This window comes from Python bivittatus, unplaced genomic scaffold (genome assembly GCF_059951505.1).
Source record: "Python bivittatus isolate LINGU-HERP-01145 unplaced genomic scaffold, Pbiv_v1 ctg000850_np1212, whole genome shotgun sequence".
NCBI classification, from domain to species: domain Eukaryota; kingdom Metazoa; phylum Chordata; class Lepidosauria; order Squamata; family Pythonidae; genus Python; species Python bivittatus.
In genome coordinates, this window is record NW_028277112.1 from 38,887,841 (window position 1) to 38,911,028 (window position 23,188).

At 37.5% G+C, this 23,188-nt stretch overlaps 1 protein-coding gene across 1 annotated transcript in view; it reads right to left on the bottom strand.

The window, feature by feature from the left end:
- Window positions 1–18,268: 18,268 nt before the first annotated feature.
- The window catches only part of OSTF1 (osteoclast stimulating factor 1), a 29,041-nt gene continuing 24,121 nt past the window's right edge, over window positions 18,269–23,188 (bottom strand). Inside the window, exons 6-10 of the mRNA XM_007432964.3 lie at window positions 23,053–23,160; window positions 22,222–22,271; window positions 22,020–22,098; window positions 21,265–21,363; window positions 18,269–20,140 (exon numbers count right to left, since the gene is read on the bottom strand). Of these exons, the coding sequence (XP_007433026.1) occupies window positions 20,082–20,140; window positions 21,265–21,363; window positions 22,020–22,098; window positions 22,222–22,271; window positions 23,053–23,160 (395 nt within the window). The 3' untranslated portion in view covers window positions 18,269–20,081. The remainder of the gene's footprint in view (window positions 20,141–21,264; window positions 21,364–22,019; window positions 22,099–22,221; window positions 22,272–23,052; window positions 23,161–23,188) is intronic.

Sequence of the window (23,188 nt, forward strand, 5' to 3'; positions counted from 1 at the left end):
GTGATTTTAAGGAGAAATATAAACACCGTTAATACTCATATTCAATATTTCTGTCCCAAACATTTATAGAGCAACACATAAGGAAAAGCAATATTAATACAAGCAAGAAAGGGGGACCAGATTTGAATACATTTCATGCTAATTTTCAATAAGAGCACTTTCCCACACTATGGGGGTATAAGAAATGGAAATATTGTTTTGCTTCAAATCTGGAAAAGACATCACATTCTAAAAGTCTGCCAAATCATTCTGAATAGGCTGTTGTTTGGCCAAAACATACCCTGCCAGGAGCCTGGCGTGATTTTAGAGGGTAAGTAGGCAAGACAGTGCCTATTGCCCCCCTCGTCTTCTCAGAAGCTTGCATTGGACCTTCCCAGTGCCTTTCTTCTCATCCCTGCCTACCTCAGCCACAATTGCTCTGATATTCCAGCCCACCACATGCTACTGGCCCGTCTCCCCTGATCTTACCTGCACCTTCCCTCTCTCTACTTTCAACAACAGTGAAATGGTTTCTATTCCATTGTTGCACCTTCTATAATGGCTTACCTCAAAAGAAAAGCATGATGAGTAACTATGTATGTTTTGCAAAATATGTTCAATTATCACACATTTCCTTTAATGACTGTATCTCTAATTCTATGACTTGCAATGACATAATCTTATGCATCACCTTAGATTTTTTTTTTTTAAATCTGAGTTCCATAGGGTTTATTCCCATATTTTGAATTGCATATTAAAGCCATAGTAAAATATAATGAATTGAAATATTCTGCTATAGATTGCACTGAACAAGTTGATCTGTATATAATGATGTCTTCTAATGAGGCTAAATTCATCCACTCCATAGTGCACTTTCTTCATCTGGGTTCTTATTATGGCAAAAGGAAGGTCACATAGTCTTCCAGATCAGTAGGAACTTTCTTACTGACTTCAGTGAGCAAATGATTAAGCCCAAATGATATATTTGAATGAGCTTTATCCTCCTCTGCAGCGGCAGTGTTAGGACAGCTGGCAATATTTTCTTATTCTAAAAAGTGAGGAGGGATCAAAGACCAACCTATCGATCTTCAGCTCAGTTCACAGCATTGCTGACAACTGTTTATTTGACCTCATAGGCCTAACTCTTCCATGTTCATGTGGAGAACAGCTGCTTCTGTGTCACACAAACTATGAAGAGCATTTTATAATAAAGGCAACTTAGCAAGAGAATTTGGTAACAGATTAACATGACGAAAGATAACAGAATAGGATCTAGGTCAAAGCTAAAAAGGCCTGAGTCAAACCTATAAAATATAAATACATTCTGAACTATAAAAATAATATTTGATTTGAGCAAGTTATTTAATAGTAACAGTTATTTAATATAACAGAATAAGATGTTTAAGTAATTAAATAATTATAATGCTTTTAATAAGTTAGAGAAAAAGTAGATTACCAACCTTACCTGTACCTATGTCACACATAGTGTTCTCTACTGATCATAAGGACAAAATATAAGGGTAAATTTTGGCCAGGATGCCACAAGGGGAACCAAAACTCACTTTTACCCCAAACTTGTTAACAAAAGTCTTGCAAAGCTAGCTAATGTTGCCCACATCTACATATGCAATATTCTGACATACTTAGGACGAGAAATGGATGAGTGTGAGAAAGTTTATTGTACTTGTATTAATTCAAAGAAACTGTTTGATAAAGTGAATAGGCTTAAATTATGAAACATTTTACAAAAATATGGAATCATCATTGGATGCTGAATGCGATAAGAGGGATCTACTATGTAAGTAAAGCACACATGAGAGAGAATAAGTTGAATTCATAGGGAATTGCTTAGCAAGGAGTAAGACAAGGATGTGTGATGTTCCCTTGGCTATTTAATGTATTTATGGATAAATGGGTAAGGAAAGCTTGTGGTGAACATTCGAGATGTGTTGGTTGGGACATGAAGGTATATGTATTTTTGAATGCTGATATCACATTGTTGCCTGAGAACCTAATTATTTGCAGTAAATGTTAGATAGATTGTAGGAGACAACAAAGAGAATGGATCTGAAAATTAACGTTTCAAAGACCAAGGTAGCTGTACTTGCAGGGAAAACAGAGAAAATAATTACAAGTTTTGCATTAATGCATAAATAAATAAATCAAGTCAATACATTTCTCTATGTTGGTAGAACATCTACTAAAAATTAGAAAATGGATAGCAAAATTCAAAAATGTGAAAATGCCTAGTTGGTGTAGTTGTTTGGGTTCTTAACCAGCATTAGAACATCATTAGTAAAGAAAAGCACATGTAGATACGCATCCTTAACCAACACATCTTTCATGTCACCACAAGCATTGTTTATACATGTTTTCATAGATATGTTAAACAACCAAGAGGACATCACAGATCTTTGTTTTACTCCTTGCTTAATGTTGAACCAGTCACCAAACATGCCATTTATTTTCAGGAAAGCTGAAAAACATCAAATACTATTCTTATCATATTTAGCAACCAATCTACAACTTCATATTCACACAAAAAGGTTTAGCCCTATTCACCCGCTTCCAAAACAATCCTTTATTTCCATCCTAATCACTATGCATTTTCTCTGCCACATATTTCTATCAACAGAGTTATGCTTAAACCATATATACAAAACAAAATGAACTTTTTCTAAGCAGATATTCATTCATTCTAAGTACTCCACTTTTTCTGGACTCTCTTACCACAAAGTGCAAGCAGAGTCCAATTAGGCTCCAAGCACAGTCATGCGGTTCTATGCAAGCTAGAATCTGATTCTAGTGAGTATCTTGCATGTGAACATACTACTGTCCATCATCCCACCAACTAAGAGAGATATGCAGCGTAACTGTCAGGGTAGACTCAAGATATGAGTTCTGAGGAATTTTGAAGTTAAAAACAAACGCCACACACATTTGGGTACTGCATTTCAGCAGTGAATGTTGATGCCTATGGAGCGGGCTGGAGATACCAAACATATTTAATTACTCATACCCTGTGTTGATTTTCTGGCAATTAAAAAGTCAGAATGCCATAACTTGTACAGACAGATAATGAGACGGCACAACAATCCAGAAACCACAAATAATTTTTTTAAAAACCTAGCAGAAATTCCTGGCTGTATGTGTTACCTATTTCTATAAAAATAGCAGGCTTTTAAAGCAAAGGTCCTCTGTTTCAATTTTCCACTTCATTCTAAAATCAAAAACTGCTGGAGAGATGTTAGCCCCATTATTGATTTAGCTTCTTTCTACAGGCCTGTACCTTTTTAAACAAAAGACAAAATCTGTTCAACAGACAGCAGAGAGAGGAGCTTCGGTGATCTGACTTGCATGTGACAAAGAGCCATCCCTCACTCCTAGGGTGAATCTACAAGCTACCTTCACGACACCCATCTTAAGGAGCAGGGGATCTGCAAAAGGCCTCATAGGGACCACCTGGCCCCATAGGTTGCTATTAACTGCCAATCCCCCAAATATGCAGTATGTCAGCTGGCAGACAAATAGTCCTACAGACTGCCCATCCCTACTATGCAGACCTTGTTCTTATTTCACATTACACCTCACCAGTATTCACATGATTGAGATGATTAGTGCAGGGCCCATCTAAACAGCTTGTTCCCCATATTAGTCTCCAGATGGCAAACTGCAGAAATTCAGTGTTGATTCTACAAATTCCTGTTTAGCATAGTACACTTTAGAGTAAGCATGTAGCATGGAAAGGCTATGGATAGATGGGTCCATATTTGTGTTCCTAGTAATTCAGATGTCAGATAAGACATTTTTGCAGCACTTTAACCAAACCAAACCAAACCAAACCAAACCAAACCTGTCTCTTCACTAGCTCCATTTGCTGAAAATCTCCCTTCTACACAATTATTAAAAAAAATAGAAGTCCTGTTAATTATAGCATTTAATTACTCCCAAAAAGAATTGCAGCACACGTTTTTCAAATGCTAGGTATTCTTGGTTGAAAGGAATGGTCTCCAGTTGATAGGAAAAGGCTGTAGCTGAAGACCCTGTGGAACTACTGCCATTCAGAATGGACAGAACTAGGTGAGATAGGCATAGTAAATACAAAAAATACTGTTAGGATGTGCTTACCCATGAGTAATCTATCATTTGCTGTATGAATCCAATGTTCACCCAACACTGAACTATAAACTAACTACATGAACTCATTCACACAACACACTAGGCTACAATGTAGTTTGCTAGTTTATGATTCAGTATTTTGTGCAAATTTAGTCATGTAAGAGAACTTTTTATAACTATACTAGAACAGGAGGAATAGTGGTACTGCCACTGGGGTGGAGGACCTGGAAAGATGCGCGCTGTCTCTCTCTCTCTCTCTCTTTTCTATTAGTGCCAGCCCTTCTTTCATTCTGCTTTCAAAGTTTCCAGACCACTGTCTCTTGTTTTAGTGATTTTATTACTGCTTCTTTCCCCAACTTTAAAACATTGGTGTCTTTTAATCTCTGGGTCAAGCTCCTCCCTCTTTCACTTCTGATAATTCCTGAGGCAAGTTTTGTCAAGAGGTGGTTATGTATCAATCCAACTAGACACATGTCAGTTGCCCTTTTGACTCCATTGTCCCTAGCTGGACCCCAACCTTAGCCAAAATGAGTTGCACCTCTGACCTCCCAGTGATACACTTTTATCCTAACGGAAACTGTAGCTGCACTCTTAACCTCTGTACTCTTGACCTTTGAAAGAGATTTTAGAATATGGATTTGTTGAGCAAAAATATGGCAATGGTGAAAGACCTAATAGTCCTTTGTGGCAATTGTCTTCAGTATCTTTGCCAACTCAGTCTCATCATTCTGCTTGAATATGACTGAGATGTCTATGCAGATATATGCACAGGACTACCAATATTTCTGAATATGTATCTAATCTCCCCATGATGCACAGCTATTGGCTTAATTTGTTTATTTTGATAAGCGTACAATGCTTACAGATTATAGCTATCAGATCTGAACCACACAAATTCAGGTAGCCAGAAGATGGTAGTAAACAGAAAATTTTGTATCTCTCTGCTATCACCCAGTAGTCACCTAGGTTTTTGGGAACCAGATATGGTAATCTTATTTCTTATACACATCACTCAGTTTTATCAAAATACATAGTACAAAAATTTCATAAATTAACTCCACAAGACATAGAAATCAAGTATGGAAAGAAGGTTCTATATCTATAACTGATAGGAAGTTATAGCTAAAATACTGATGTATTTGCAGAAGGTGAGGTGGCTTATGGATATCAGCATTTTGAGTTGTACTAGGTTGTCCTTCTCCCTGAATCACAACTGACCCAATGCTCAACTCATTCTCTTGCTTTGAGGATCTATCATCTTTGAAATTTCATTTAGATCTCTATCTTTCTTTCATTTGGATTTTCTGCGATTTCTTGAAAATGAATTAACGTTGCTTTTTGGGTTTGCATTAAATGCTGTTACTGACTATTAGTACTTGGATTGAGGACTGGAGTTTTTTCAGCCCAAGGCTTTATGCTGTATCCGACCAGAAGGCCTTCCACTACTTTGTTTGATAGCCTAATACATTTTCCTTTTGAAATATATGCAAAAGCTGTGTGTGTGTTTTGCAGCAGCTGGCCAACTTTGCCTGGGCTTCAGGTTAGACCTGGTTAGTAACTGGTAGAACAGGCAATACCAAGGCTCGTAGATTAAGTTGAAAAAACATGATAGAAGAAAGAACTGGCAAACCACTTTTATATTGCTGCCAAGAAAACTATGTGGACCAGGAGTTGATGTGGCCACCAGGAGTTGAGGTTACTTGAAGGAAATGAGATTATGCAATCTGAAATGAAACAATATTATTTTTATTACTGTTATTTTGAAACATGCTTCATTTTTTTTTCTGGTGTTCAATTCCTTGAACTCTGAAACAGTCTACTTCTCTGCTAGTGCTTTGCCTCAATTATCTGTCAAAAAAAAAAACCCTATAAAAAACTGTAAAAAAAAAAGAACCTTAGTGAAACCTATTAAGAATCATAAACATATTGTCCTTAATTTCTCTAACACTTTATCCTTGTGTTTCATAGTGTATGTGAATATATTATAATAATATTCTTTAAATGTTACGAAATACACTTGGAACTGTTGCCTCCAAGTGTAGGTACGATCATTAGACCACACACGCTGTGCACAAGGTCAAGTGTTTTTTCAGCTCTAGGTTGACTTTCTTTCCTTAATAAATTCACTGTTGTTGTTTTGACCCTGACACAACATTCACAGTTAATTGTAACTGGACATGTGGACAGTTTGATGTATTCAGTGAACTTCCATCTTTCTAATTCTTTGATGCTTTCAGGATGTCTGTGCCCCAGATATCTATGCCAAAGATGAGTACTTTCTGTGTGCTAGCCTTGAAAGTTGGTTTTCGCTTGTTCCTCTTTTACAATAAGGTAAAGCTTATCTACTTCACCCCAAGCTAAATTTGTTTTCTGTTTCTGAGTTATGCATCATTTTTTCTTGAACTGATCTGTGAGACCATCACTGGTGATACACTTAACAGACAGAAAACTTGTTCCTTACTGAGGTACATACAAAACATTTTTCACAGATCTCTCTCTCTGTGTGCCTTTGGGAATTCATGCTCAATTCCTTCTGCTTACACAGTTCTTTCAATGGCAAGGAGTATTTTCACTTTTACATTCGGATTTAACTCTGTGAAAAATGTCTTATCACTTGTCAGTTACTTGGACTCTAAAATCAAGGAAATATCCTTGAAAAGTGTTACCTTGCATAGCTTGAATACTTCACATTCACTTGTGATTTTGATTCTCTAACACTTGTGAAATGCTTACTGCATTTATGTTCATCAATTAGCCTGCTCTTTGGCAAAGCCAGCAACTTATCTGCTTTGGGTCTGATTTCTACAACATTAATGAAAGCACAGCAATAGTGCTGCTGCATACTTTTCGTCTCCAATACTACAGGAGCTGTTCCACAATCTTTATCATGGCAATAATGTATTTCTGCATAGCTTTGTCTTTCTGTAATTTCATTTACTACAGCTTTCTCAGAAGAATAGCTTGTTACTCCGATTAGCATGTTCACGCACTATTTGCATTTGGAATTAATTCCACATTCCTTTTGCTGTACATTAATTTTAAGGTAGATTATTTGACCATGCTACACTCAAAAACTTAATATGGCTATAACCTGTTTATTTTTATCATATTATAGCCTGGGTGATCCGTTGATCTTTTGTGTTTGTAATTTCCCACAAGTATCTTTGGACAATCCTAACCTGTGCATTTGGACATTCCTAATTTCATTTCCATTGTTTAATTTAGCCACATAATGTTTCAGATCACAGTTAGTAGCCCTAAATTAAGATTTTTCCTTTTTTTAAAAAAAACATTTCCTCACATTCTGTAGATGTATACCATTTGCACTTTCCAGAAGTCTATGGGCTCTATACAGGGGTCTTTCTAATCCCCAGTCTCTCAAAACAATTTAAAATTGACCTACAGGCAGTAGACCTTGAAAAATTGGAACATGAACATAACATCTTAAACTGGAAATCCAGCTTTAGACCAATCAGTAGATGCAAAGAATGGTATCAGTGCCCCATCTTGTGTTACCTCTGGTTACAGAATAAAATTCTTTCATCCTCACAACAAAGAAAAGAGAAAGAAAGCCCGATGCTATCTTTCCCCATCCACATTTTTTAATCCATGTTCTTCTCATTTGTCTGGTCAAATAAAATAAAACAAAATAAAATAGGTTGCTACAAGAGGGAGCTGCTAAGTTGCCAAGCCTCCATTCCTCTCGTAATTGAAACAAGCCTGTGAAATAACAGCTTGTTGTCATGATGTGTGGAAGAGGGAAACAAGGATGCAGAACCTCTATGACAGAACAGTAATGGGAGAAGGGGTGAAGCAAGAATGTGTGTTAATGAGAAACACAAACTTTATAAAGCTGCATCACTTGGCGCAATATGGTTCATGGGGTCACGAAAAGTCGGACATGACTTAACGACTGACCAAAAATCACTGCAAAGTGAAAATTGCTCAAGTTTCAGATAAGCTGGTACAAAGCCAGAAATATCCAACTTTTCAAACCAGCCAGTCTTTTCATTTTATTTGCCATTTCCTATTTTAAAATATTAGTTTTATTTTACAGTTAGAATGTCATGAAGTTGAACAGGCCTGGAGCTGAACTGCTACAAAGACCCTATATAGACATACTTCATATCTGATGTATTTTTTTCTGTACTGTCTGAGCTCATGTCTATTGGCAGAGTGTTCTTTTACTACAATTATTTAAATATTTAACCAAAGTGAATAGGAAAAAAAATACTCCAAAGGAAATGGAGAAAGAAGAAAACACATGTGATGGCTGAAGATGGCAAAGTGGACAGCAAAGACCCTCAGACAAGACCATTATGGCAAGACAGTGCAAGCATTCTCCACATTCCAGCCTTAGAAAAGAATAGCAGAACGTGGTACCACAAAAGAGTGCAACAAAGAGACTTAGGATATATTTAACCCTGGGAAGCTTACACGCACATGTGCATGTAGTGCCAGCTTAAGGTTATATGGTGCCTTTAGGCCACATTGACTAATGGCGCCACCTCCCACTGAGATAAAGATTTGCATTTTTAAAATGATTAACATCTGTTCTGCATGATGTGACCTTGGCAACTACAGCTTGGTCCACTGTCATGCTGGAGCAGAGTTGCCAACTATAGTCAACTGAAAATTGCTAAGCCTCAGTGCAAAAATACCTAAAATCTTGCATTAATAATACAAAAGTTTGATTCTTGAAAGGTAGATGAAATGTAAACAATTTTGCTTGTGGCCTTTGTTTCTGGAAGGAGGAGTGGTGTTGGTGCTCCTTAAGCTTTGGTGCCCTAGGGCAATGCCTACTTGGTTGTAGCCTAAAGCTGGCCCTGTACGCATGCATGCATATGGATTCCTATATTTTGTTATAGTTGTTCTTCTGTGTAGATATGAGTTCTTCTTATAGCCATAATGCTTTTTCTCTAACCATGTTATGTCTTCAGAAGTTCTGCTGTTAGCCAGTTACTGAAGGGGGGGTAAAACATCAAGAGTTGTGAATCAAGCTGAACTATGTGAGGCCTATAATCAAGCTATTTGCCTAAGTACAAACCGTCTTTTGTAACTGTATCACAGATTATCTGATGGAATGATTTTAATTGGTTACCCTGGAAACCACAAGATAGCCTGTGCTCACAAACAACAGGCATATACATAAATACAGACTTCTATAAAACTTGTATGTAACTTGCATGCTGTTGCATTCCCAACATAATAAATAGGAAGAAGGAGTAGAGCTAACTTCCTTCCTTCATTTTTAGTGATAGTGACAATTAGTTTTGCCTACCTTACTTTTTAGGTGAATATGACAGACAAATGAAGAGTAGTCATGGCTACACCAAAAATCTATGGCTAGTCTTAGCTAAACTTTTGGGAAACATGAGTCTAGGGGCCATTTTCACCATTTCTGAAGATGGTGATGTCTATTGGAAAAATTATTATTTTCAGGGAATTAATTAAAACCAGTACAATAACTGGAATGTGACTAAATTAGATTGTATTGATGCAACACATTGAACCACAAACTTGCTAACCACTTTTAGCCTAGCAAACTCAGCCTATATGTTACATGTGTGATTTTTTTTTTTTTTTATCTGCGCTCAGTCGTTACCGACTCTGCAGTGACTGCTTGGACGAGTCCTTACAGTTTTCAAGGCAATTGTTTCAGAAGTGGTTTGCCAGAGCCTCCTTCCTAGGGCAGAGCCCAGCTGGCGAGCGCAGGAGGCGGGGTTTCCGTTGCTTCGTGCCCTTTTCGGGCGCGTGCGGTTTTTCGCGCTTACCGGCAACTGCTCCCGACTCCTTTTTGCAAGGCGCTGCCAGCATTTTTCCTCCCACCGGAGTGAGAGTACCCATTTGTCTACTCATGTGAGTTTTCGAACTGTTGGGTTTACAGGATTTTACAATATTCCTAATTATTAGAACACCTTTGGCCAATTTCCTGAGAATAGCTATTTTCCAGGATGAACTAGGGTCTCATATAAATGAATAATTGAATTAATCATAATTAAATCAGCCATAGATGTATCTTGTAACAGATCAACAGAGATGTTTATCTGATGATTACAGTAAACCACTCAGCTTTAAACTGGTGCTCTTCAAATATGTTGTGTTTTCACTTCTATAATCTGTAATAAATACCCAGCAAACATGGATTCTGGAGGGCACTCATCTGGTTGCAATGAAGTCTACCGTACTTTCCAGAACTTAAAATGGTTCTGCTTGGCTTTTCCTTTATGGAGTCTTAGTAACTGCTGATTGAAGAGACTATCTCATTTCAGGTGCAAATCCTGCAATGGATACCAATCCGTCTGAATTCTAGTAGCTCTGTTTTTCTCTTCAGCTGAGGAGAATATAATGCATATTCACCCAATTTATCCATCTTGCAGAGGAAGGATGCAGTAGCAAAGCTATAAATTTTGTCAGTATAGTTTTCAGCTGGTAAGGCAGATTGATTTTCCATTTGCCTGAGTTGGAAAGCTTATTTCCTTGAAAAGAGACGAATTTGGATTCAACCCTGGAAAGTAATAAATAGAGAAAAGTTCATTCCTGTTATATAGGTGGATCATTTTCTTTGACAAGGCTTTCTCTGTGGGAGAGGGGTAGGTGTGAGCGAGTTGCACAAAGAATACAGAGACTAATACAACTGAGCAAATGGGGCCACTGCCAGCAATGTGAAAATGATGCTTTGCTATCTGTTGACAAAGATGAGGGACAGGGAATCTTGTTCACAGTGAAAGCTGGATTGGCTCTGGAGAAACATGTCAAGAACTGCAGGGCAAAAATGGATGTGTTGGAGCTCACACAGGCAGCAGTAGTCTTCTTCCTACACATCTTTGACAGGCACCATTCCCATATTCATTCCCTGTTCATATGTAGTTATGCCTTTTTCATGAACATCCAACTGAAAGCTTGACTCAAGAATTGTGTTCCTAAGAAAGATGCAAAGTCAGAAACTTGTGAGACTGAATAGTAACTTCTCTATGGGCTGTAGAAGGGTTAGACCCTTGTTGCCGATATGTGGTTCCTCCAGCAGTTAAATTAAAGGTAGTCCTCAAAACTACCACTGTTTATCTGATTGGCAAATCGTCATCTACCCATGAGGATATCTGTCAAATGAAGAATACATAGCTTTGGCAGGAAAGATGGCCCACTCCTGGAGCATGCCCTTCTGTAGAGGACAGAGGGAAAGCCCTTGAGGGACAGGAGGAAGGGCTGCTACCAAAAAAAAAAAAAAAAGTCAGATAAAAGAGGACTGAGTCAGGAGCAGGAATGTAACCTGAGTAAACATCTCAGACAAGCCCCTCCATAGTTTTCATGAAGAAAAAGGGAGGGAAGGGGGAAGCCCATTCAGACTTGCAAGGTTCTGTTACTATAGCTTTACAATAAAAGTAGCACTGACCTACATGACATTGGGTTCCTAATCTGATCTACCCTGAAGGGCTGATACCTTCCTGGGACAGATTCATTGATTAGAGTGTCATCTGGGCACCCTTTCTGGCACCTAGACTTTTGCATGCCAAGAGAGCATGGCTTCTGTGTTATCCAGTAAACTAGCTTTAATAGCCAGGGAACTTCATTTAGTTTCCTTTCATTCTTTAGGTTGAAACTAGAAACTAGTCCTCTACCCTGACCCTAAGCACAGGCTGAATCTTTTCTATTTTTTTTTATTTTGTATTTTATAATTGCTATGCAATCGAGTAATTCTTGTTTTATTGCCTAAATTCACAGCGTGTTTGTGGTTTTCACTTCAGATGCAATCAGGATTCACTTAATATCCAAAAGAAATCTTTTTAATCCTTCTTACTTTAATATCAGCTCTACTCTGATGCTCAGTAGAATGTGGGAAACTGTAATCTGAAACTTTGATAGTAATTGATAAAGTCACTACCTCACACTAAAATTGCAAATCAGCCTCTGAATCGATTTGATGCATCAAGTGCAATCAAATCATTCTGAAATGATTAGAAGATGTGATGAGCTTTTGCACATCTGTACATTCTGTATTGAAACACTGAATCTTTCAGTCAAACAAATTTGGTAAATGCTGAATCACAAAATGTAATTGAATGTTTGTACTTGGCTAGTACCTAGCTCAGTGTTCTGGATTAGGTTTCCCTAATATTTATTCCAGGATGGATAGATGGATGGATGGAAGGAAGGAAGGGTAGATAGACAGACAGACAGACCCCTACCAATGCAATATTTACTTCTTCCTCACTTAGAAGTGTATATATGATGGGCATGTTTGTGCATACACATGCAGTTGTGGTCCCCCAAATCTGCACCAGCAGCTGGTTCAGGCCTTGAAGCCTAAAAAAATTGCCCACTTCTGGAAGTTGTTTAGCTCAGATTATTGTCCCAGTTTCTGTCTTTCTACAGATAGCATGCTAGAAATAGTATGCTCCTGCTCCATGTATTTTTTTTTCTTTATAATGGGTGTGCTTCTGTTTGTGAGAGTGTTAAAAAAGCGCATTAGTCATGCTGTAGTCAGGCTATGAATGGCCTGATGCTTTATATGAAAATGGGAATTGTGAAGGGTATGAGGAGATCACAGGGAGGGCAGTATTACTAGTTCTCACCTCATGATTGGTCCTGTCCTACTCGTCAGCTTTTTCCTAGCTGGGAAATACAGCAAGCTGGTAAACCAGAGGCAAGTCTCTTTCTTTCTGGATCACTGACTTTCTTGCATTTCATTTTCTGTGCATTGAGAAAAAGGAAATCAATGTCAACTTTTCTAAATTCATCCTGTCTCCCTCCAACATTATGAACGAATCAGGTTGTTACAACATTAAAATCTTCACTAATTCAAAGCTAACATATTTCAGTGTCTGAAGAGGAATATTGTGTCAATGCAGCAATTAACGCAAGGTGAGCTTTTGATGTTGCTGCTATCGATAGTGACCTCTAGTGTTTGAAGTAATGTTCTCTTAAATAACAACAAATACTAAATGCTAGCTCTTTCAGCATTTTAAAATCTGTGGAGTCATAAGAACCGATAAATTATATAATAGTATTAAAATATTAATTCATCAATTGCTAAAACTGTGCAGAAGTTTTTTGATCTAGTGCAAGAACTGAAGTTAAAAATAGTGAAGTTTGATAAAAGGTGAACTCTATTCGGGTACAGTGAGTGATCTCTAATGGTTAAAATAATATTTGATGGCCAACCATAAAAATCATTTTCCTCCCACAGACTCACATTTTGCTGGAGCAATTCAACTACCCCTAGTGGGCTGCCTTCCAGATATATTATTACTATAATAATCAAAATTTCAAGGCAGAATGGCCAGAACAAGATATTACCCAGTAGATTAAAAAAAACACATTCCTATAATGGCAATTGCTTAAATTTATATCATTCTTGAGCTAAGTCTTTATTTCCAAAACTGTAAATACATTTTTTTTAAATACATGTTGTTTAATTAGGAATTGTAATTTTGAATGGATTTCTGTATCATCTAAATAATGATGTTGTAGTGCACCTTCTAGAGTCACTTCTCAATTAAAGTGTCTTCCCTGTGTCCCAGAGCTATTCATACCATAGGAGGACCACGCAGGAAATAAAATGGATTCTGGTGAAGCAAACAGCAACCTGGATGGGTGGGTTGGGGCTAACTGGGGAAGGTCTTAGGGAAAGGAGTAATATGTCTCCCCCACAGCTGTAGTTCAAATTATTTCCATTGCCTTATTCTATCTATCTATCTATCTATCTATCTATCTATCTATCTATCTATCTATCTATCTATCCATCCATCCCTCCCTCCCTCCCTCCCTCCCATCGTCCCTCCCTCCCTCCCATCGTCCCTCCCTCCCATCGTCATCATCTGATCTATCTATCCTATATGGCTGCCCATCTTATGAACCATAACTCTGCATGACTCAAAGCAACAGTAAATACAAACCAACAAGCCAACAATAATCTACATCTCCCAGAGAAGAACAACTCCTGGCACTCTAAACTAACAATCCCCAGTACATAGAAAACCACAACCATTAGGCTCTGGCCTCACCCTATCCTAATCCCTGAGGGAAAAACCAGCTTTTTAAGGCCTTCTGTAACACACACACACACACACGCACACACATACACACACATAGAAAGAATTCACTATAGTTCAGCCCTTAGGCTATATGGAATCACACTAAAAAGATAAGCAGCAATCTCTGACAACAAAAAAGAAAAAAAATAATGGTTTTGTTTATGACTGGCATTGCAGTTTATTTATATGCTAGCTGGTCACAGATTTCCATTTATATCCTGCAATTAAATTTTTGCGGAGAAAGTGGAGACATGCAAGATCTTTTTTTCCGGTAGACCACAAGCAGCTAATTTGCCAGTTGTATATGATATAATAATAATGCTAGACTTAAAGGGGTGGAATTCCAGTGGAACTAGTATTGCATCAGAAATAAATGTCTACATCGTACACTACATAGACAATGTTGTTAACTTTCTAGGGCAATATATGGAGGTGCTCACCCATAACATTTATTCTAGGTTAATTCATTTCAGAGTGGAATATTTGCATATAGTTTTTGCCTTACTTCACAGTAAGGAGGAATAGAACTTCATGGAACCATCATTTTCACCTTCCCAACATGTCTCTGAATTATTTTCAGAATGACTCAGTACCAGACTTTTTATTTCTCTTCCAGAAAACAACAAGAATTCCCGGTGAGCTGATCAGCTGATTAATGGAAGAGTGCAAAACTTGGCATGCAGCCCTCCCACATCATCATCCTTAGGCCATGCTGCATTTTCTGGGATTAAAATAAACATAAAGCAAAAAAACCAAACAAAAAAATAAAAACTTACCAGTTGCTATGAGGGTGTCCTGCAAAGCACATGGCCACAAGCTTTAACTTTTTTTCTTTGGTTTATTTAAGTTAGATGTGCATGTATAGTGCGTGTGTGCACGCGCGTGTGTGCATGTGTGCACTTGTCGATAACCTTTTGCCTGGAAGGAAATGGGCCCCATGGAACTTATTCCGGTTAAAAGCTTATAGGCTGCTGACTACATGACTAAGTGTAGATGGATTATGGATGGAATGTACTGAAAATGTTTTCAAACTTATAATAGCTTGGGACTGTGTACATGAGTTACTTCCCACCTACATCCCTATGCTGAGTAGTTCCATTGCAGTAAGAGCTGAAGGTGGATCCTACACAGTATTTGCCTTAGTCTGATTCCAAAGTCCTTCCACAAGAGATCAGATCAGTCTTCTGGTAAGAGTTGTCCAGTCTGCTCCTTTGCAGGGAAAATTGATCTCCTCGTCTCCTCCTGCTTCCAGTTCTAATGAGTGCCTGCTTTAGCTCCACCATCATGTGGGGGCATTGAATTATCCCTGAAGAAATGTGGCTTTCCGTAATAACCACAAAAGATTTCCCTTCCTTGTTCAACTTAATCCTGGCTAAACACAGGCATGGCTGAAGGTGCACAGTTTGTATGGTGAAGCAGTGCACAACCTCTTCTGAATAAGATTCACAGCGAGATTGCTTTACCACTTGGGGACAGATTGGCATTCATAAAACTGTAGAATGTATGAACTGGAAGAAGGGATCTGAGTCATCTGGTCCAAGCTCCCGTTCAGTGCAGGAATCCATTAAACCGTTCCCAACAGAAAGCTATTTCGAGCACAGGGAACTTTGCAGTGGCTAAAGCTGTCTCACCAGCTATGTGCTGCCTTGGACAGAGACCTCTTTGGGTGAGGGTATTGTAGCTCTGGAAGATAACTCTTCACGGCCTAGTAACTTTCTGATTAGCCACCTGCAATGTGCCACATGTAGGACCACCTCTGAAAAATGACAAGAAACCACTGTTCTTTTAAAACTACACTTGCTAAAAGTGTATTTTTAAACTATTAGCTGGTGGAGATATACTCATCAGGTTTTAGAAGTCTTCACTGGAAATGGCCTACTGCCAAGCACAATTTGAAGAACTGGTGCTTCTCTTTCATGTGCTGTATGGCTTGGGGTATGTAGGAATTCTGTGTTCTAACGTTTGGAAGTTTTTCTCCAATCCCATGACAAAGGAATTAGATGGTGACGGAGCAAGACAACATCTAACTTTAGTGCAATTTTAACACCCTAAACGATTTAAGGCCTTTAAGGGACTGCCTCTTCTGTTATGAAACCTGTTGGGGAGTTAAAATCTGCAGAATAAGCCTTTTTAAAGGTTTTGCTGTAGTCACAGGTCCGTCTCTGCAACAGGAGAGAAGGCCTTTTCCTGCATTGCTTCCAGGCTTCCAATGCACTCCCTTGGAAGTTGGGTTTGATTTCTCCTTAAACTGGATGCATCTTTTTCACTGGGCTTTTAATCATTAAATTGTTTTATGCCTAGTGTTAATTAAGTACTATACACTTAACATTAAATCATTTGGGGTTTTTTTTTCAGTTTGTTAGCTGAGAATAATTGCAGCTAGAAAGTAGAAGGACTATAAAACAAACAAAATGTAACTTCAGTTAAATTAATTAAAGTATTGTTCCATATGGATCCTGGTCCCATTCAGACCTAATAAAATTAGTTTGGCAGCAACTTTTGGAAAACCTCTGAAGCCACACGCAAGGCTTTGGAGGAGGGCATTGTAGCTCTGGAAGATTGTAAATTATTTATCCATTAAGAGCTTTGCCTACTGTCTACAAAATATCTTAGAATATAGGACAATAAATAAGTTGTGATTGCTTTTAACAGTATTATTATTGCTTTATTGATGTTATATTTTATAATATTTCTCCAGGGGAATTTTCACAGTAGAACTTTATAGGGTTTTTAAAAAATGCTCCTCAAAGGTTGTATTTCATATATTTGATTTTGCCATCACTCCTGACTTTGTCTGAACTGATTCAGGGCCATTTCAGATTCCATCATTACCCAATGAAAAGACAAAACAAAAGCTAGAGTATCTGTATTTTGTTTTCCAAATGTGATTCTGTGACAGTTTTTCCAGTGTCTTCTTGTTGGTTTCTTAAATCTGTATTAAAGTTTCTATTGCTTAGCATACTGCTCTATATTTTTTACATAATGGGAATAAGAAACCTGTAGCTTATCAGAATTAGTCTAATTATATCTCCCGTGATTCCTAATTATTGATCATGTTAGCTGTTGTAGATGGGACTTTGGGTTCACCATCATCTGGAGAGCTATAGGGTTTTTACTTCTGAACTATGGTTTTAATGCAAAGTAGATTACTCCTTAAGGCTTACTTGGATGTCTTATAATTAGAATAATTAGAAATTATGCAGAAATTTGTAACTCAATCTCCATTCCCTTAGTAATGGTTTTTCAGAGGTGGGTCAAGATGAAATGTTGACTTTTAAACAGATAAAAAGTTTCCTTCATTTGCTTAGAATCTTTTATTGAAAGTCACATTTGTTTATGGTGAATGTATGCTATGCAAATAAACACATAATAAATATTCTTTAGGAAAGATCTATTAGTTTATATAACAGTAAACCAGACTGAGTGCAATGAAATGGAATTACTTGTATGAGCTGTTTACAACTCTTGCCACAAACTTTATCTTCTATATGCAGATAGGACAAGAACATAAAGTGAAAACCTCATAAAAACCCAAGTAAATTACTAATCCACAGAAGTATTTGTGCTGTAAACATGTCTGGAGTTGTAAGAGCCCTATAAAATAAGACAAACATCTGAAGAACTTAATTATATGTGCAAGAGGGAGGAAAGAGTTCATTCCAAGGCACCGTGTTGGATGTAAATTAATGTGAAACAATAATTAGCTTTGCAGTAAAGCTTGCATCCAATCTACAATATATGCACATTTTTAAAATGGATTTATGGTTGCAGCTTCTTCACTCCCATTTGAGTAAGTTGGTTAAAATGCAGTGGTAATCCACTAAGCATTTCTGATGCACATCCTCTGTATCAGGCCAAGATATGCTGTTCCTTTAGGCAGAGCAACAATTCTGTCATTCTCTACTAGTTAAAGTAAAAAGTACCTAAGACTGTGGAAGTCATTCTGGCGCTTGAGATAAAAATCTCACCCTCTCTGGCAACAAGCACGCGACCAAAAGGTAAATAATATAACATTTGCTGTTCTTTCATGGCAACCAAAATCCAGTCTCATTCTGAAGTCAGGGGTGGTCTACAGGATTGCTACTTATTCTGATATTGGCAAATTCTTGTCAGTCTAAGGAAGAACTACAATTAAGTTTCAAAGCATTTAAAAATATTTATTCATACTGAATCTTTTTCTAAAGATACTTTTGGTTTGTATGCTTTTTTATATCACAAATGAGTTCAGAAACATATCTGTTCTGAGATGAAATACTTTAGAGGTGAAAAGAAAGAGGAAAGTATAAGAGCATATGGTGAAAAAAGTCATCACCTTCCTGTTACACACACAAATACTTTCTAAATTACAGTAGAATAACTTGTTTCTCTAGGTAAATTTTCCCAAAGTTAAGTGGGCAACCTGTACAAACAGAAGGTTATATTCCATGTTTCTCAATGAATGAGATCTAGTATAAATGCATGAAGACTTAGTGCAGCTGTCCCCAGTACTATATATTCCAGTATTTCAATACAACTCCCATTATTCCTGGCCAGGAATACACTTTGGGAAGACTGATTTAGTGCCACCTCTGTGTTGTAATCTATGGATATAATAAAGGACAGTAATTGATTGGCAGACTGCATCCTCTCTTAATCCAGCTGCTGGGTCTGTTTGTAGCAATAGCTTCAACCAGACATTCAGATGAAACAGAAGACCGGACTGAATAGGATTCTGCCATTCCATTGTTTGCTTAACAGCTGGTAGAAATGGCTACAGATTAACTGACAGGATTCTGCACATGCTCAGTTGGACAGAAGTCACAGTTCTTGACTTATTAACCCATAAAGTCGTAAAGCAAGACAGTTGAGGATATCTTACCTAGTTTTCCCTCCCCTTAAAAATTAGGATTTAGACATGTACAAGCACATCTACACATACACAAACATACACCCAGAGCAGGGATTCTGTGAAATACAGGGGCGAGAAGATGAACCATTGAGGAAAACTCTCACATATACAAAACTGGAGAGGAAGAGAAGGCTCAGCCTCTTTTATCTCCAAAATTACTATCATGGAGGATGGGTTTGGGCTTAGAGGTACATTCCTTGTCTCTAAGATCAAATTTTCCTACAGTTCTTCCAGAGTGGAAGACAAAATTAGGCTTCCTTTTACCCTTTTAGCAGCTTCTCCTAGCCTGGGGCCCTCCAGATGCAATTGTATTTACAAGACTCCTAGAGGGCACCAGATTGTGAAAGACTGCTGTGAACAACAGGCAAGGTAAAATGGCTGTATTTTAACTGACCAAGCAATCCTTCTTTCCTTTTCTCTCTCTCCCCCAATATTATTCCCTCCCTGTCCTCATCTGGTGCTAAACCTCTTTTTTGGTGCCATGATAATGAACTTACAATAATTGTAATCACAGCCAGTTCTCAAGGGAAAGATGAAAGGAATCATTTAATTCTAGCCCCCTGGCCTGAGTTTTCCTTATGTAACCTGCCATTAGGAGTTCTAGTGTACAGTAGATCAAGTTAATGTAGAGACTACATGTAAATATATATGGAGGAAAGAGAGAGGAGAAGCAGTGATGGTGAAAATGTTCTGTGGAGAATCCAATTTCCTGAGAAGCTTTCCTCCATAAAATAGCACAAATCATGCCAGATATATTTTAAGATGGATATTTATTCCCCACCCACCAGAAATGGCTGATATCTATAAATGCTGTACCTGTTATTAAAGGGTAAAACCTATTTCAATTCAGCCCTCTTCTAGACAAATAATTTAAAAGCAATTAGGGAATTTATAGCCTTAATGGGGGAGAGCTTTTTTACCCTATGGAAGGAATGTCTCCCCATATTTAAATTATAGTAGCACACATTGTGAGTAAAAAATATTTTGTCACTGCGGAGAAAAAGGATCTGAGAAAGATGAAAGAAAGAGGCTATAGATTTTCAAGGCAAAATTAAGGCGGTTCAGTCAGAGTCTTCATCATCAATATACTCTTCTGCGTTGCTTAATGTTCGCATTATGTCTACAAAAAAAAGGAAATAAATATAAAATGGTCAGTTTTGAGCTAGGCCAGTGTATTAAAATTTATCTCCTATTACTCCAACTTCTGATAAGCTAATTTTCCCACATTTCAAATGTATCTCTATATTCTTAAAATAATTATATTTCAAGCACTATAATTATATTTCAATATCACTGTTGACTATTTTTTATACCTTAGCTGGAGATTGTTACATGGTTTTTATATGGTTTTATAAACTTTTTATATGTTTTAGACTGTATTCTGTTTTTTTTTGTGCTGTTTTTAATTGTAAGCCACTCAGAGGTATGTATTTAAGATGGGCAGTTATACAAATTGAATGAACAAATAAATAAATAAGTTGGCAATTTGCAAGCCTATTAAGAGTTTTTGTGGTTTGGTTCTTTTTTCCCTCTCAGAGCATTTCATATATTTCTGGGGGAAAAAGAAAGGGGATCTGGTCCTGTATTTGCAGAACAGGTTAACTCAGTCAGTCACTAACCCAGCCATACCTCCTTATGGTAGCTGTAGCAGCACACAACCACGATCACCTGCACAGAGTCAAAACCCTCCATTTTGGGGAATGGAGGATCTTCACCTGCTTTCTCCAGTCCTGCTTGGTGTCCCATGTGTCCCTGTGCCAGGATATTATTAGCACTCTGTTGTTACATTGTTGGCTCTTTTCCCATTGGGCAGGAAAACAGCAGTCAGTATCCATCTGAATTTGGAAACTGGGCGATGTGCGGCAGGGTTTGGTAGTGAGGGGCTGTAATGGAGAGGGTTCTCACAGTCTCCAGTTCTTCTTGGGTGGACAATAGACTGGGTGGAGTTTGGAAACTGCCTAACAGTTGACTGGGCTTTGGGGTTCACATGATGGGCCTGACTGGGGGAAGGTAGTTTAACTCCCCCAAACCCCAGGGTTTTTTTGGAATAAGACTAGTTATTTCCTATCCCATTACTGTCTGGAATTGGGTATTCCCATGACATGCTAAACCTAATTAAGAGTAGAAATTGTTTGAAAATGTATCTTCTGTTTGGGTAGCCACCTATCTACTGAAGCCTTTTGTCACTTGAAGTGGTCCAATTGTCCTATGAGAACCACAAGTGGAGAAAAAGTTAAATCTTACCTTGCCCTTGTTTCTTTTTAAGCAAGGAAGCACAGGCAGCATTGGTGGCCATGTCCAAAGCCAATTTTTTCTCATTGTTTCTTAAGTCTGTTCTGGCACCTTGATGAAAACAGAATACAGGACAACACTGTTTGGACAGAGAAACTAAATTCCTCTTATCTTATTTCCAACTCTTATCTAAAAACTGAACTAGTTTCCCATCTAATGTGAAGTATGTAGGGCTTTCACCACCAAATGCAAAGATATAGAATGAAACCCTGCTAATCAATAAAGAAGCATGACTAATGGTATTTTTACTGTTTAACTGAAGTTCAGACTCAGACTGGTGTCATTTATGTATGTTAAGCCATAATGGGGTCTGCCTAATTTTGGCTTAGCATCTTGATTTAATAAAGTTATATGTGAATCTTGTACTAAACTTGAGTCCTTCCAGATTGGTAGCCATATAAGTCTATTCAACAACAACAACTTTTGATAACCTTCTCCTTTAGTAAATAATCAACAAGAATTTCTTTTTAGAACAGTACAAACTATCTTTCAAACTATGGCTTAATATGTTATCTTATTCCATACTGAAAATTACAGTTTCCCATTTGGATATAGCAGAAAACTAAGGTTCATTATTCAGAACATACTGAACTGCTCTGGGCCAATAGAAACAGTTATGAGGACAGAGTTTGTGAGTTAAGAACACAAATTTCTTGGTAAACAGAGACATATAACCCAAAATTTGGGTACATTGATAAATGCAGTACCTTTTCCCAGCAAAATTTCCACAATGTCTTCATAACCTTTCCATGCAGCAGCGTGCAGAGCTGTGTCTCCCAGTTTATTCTGTGGAAGGAGAACAAAACTAACCTTAAGGGTTCAAAGGGAACAACTTCATTCATTTCAACTGCAACCCATTATGTTACTGCAAGGCAATTCTTGAAAGCCATTCAGTGTATCATTCCCTACCTGTTGGTTTAGTTCTACCTTTGGCTGTGTCAATAACACTTCCACGATGTCTACACCAAAGGAAGAAAAAAGGGAAAACTTCGTGAGAAAAGAAGGAAAGCCAAGACTTTGAATTAACCAGCAAAAAGCCAATTTTATTATTTTTAAATTTGGGAAAACTAATTGGACAAACAGCTAGAATAGAATAGAATCATCATGTACAACTGGATCATATGCTCCCTTTTTTATTTCTCCAAGCTGTACCTCCCACAAAGACAGAGACTACAACTCCCAGAATTCATAATTGGCAGACTATTGCAAATTCTCCAGATTGTAATCCTGATATATTTAGATTGCCCCTGACTGGAAAAAACTGTAATAACTGGACTCACCAACTCAGTAAATGAAATATCTAGGAAGATCATCCTTTGACTTAAAGTATAATATACTATATGTTTGTGAAGAAAAGGGTAAGAAAGCCAAATCCAATACATGAACAACATTTTCATATGGTGTTTTCTCTAAATTTTGCAGTCCAGTCAAAAAAGACATCCAAAATATGTGGGTATATTTTATATTAAAAATCTCTCTCTGTCTGGTATATGTTACTATTATATTATTTTAAAAAATTCTTTGCAAAAAAATGAAAATGGCATGCAATAGCGAATAGGGAAATATGCTTGAAAAAATGTGTATAAGAGATAAAAATACATATATAAGTAGAAACATTAGAAAAATGAATACAAAATGTGTGCAAAACCATTTTTAAAAAATGCAAATCAATGAAGGATAAGATTGGCTTTAATGTTGAAAACAATGAGGATCTAAAATTGAAACTGAGTTTCACTATACCTTTGTGTCCACCATGACATGCCCAATACAAGGCAGTGCTTCCAGCTTTATCTAAGCTGTTGACACCAACTCTGTTATCCAAACATTCTCTCAACCAGCTCAAGTTTCCTGAAAAAAAAGAAAATATGTATTAAAT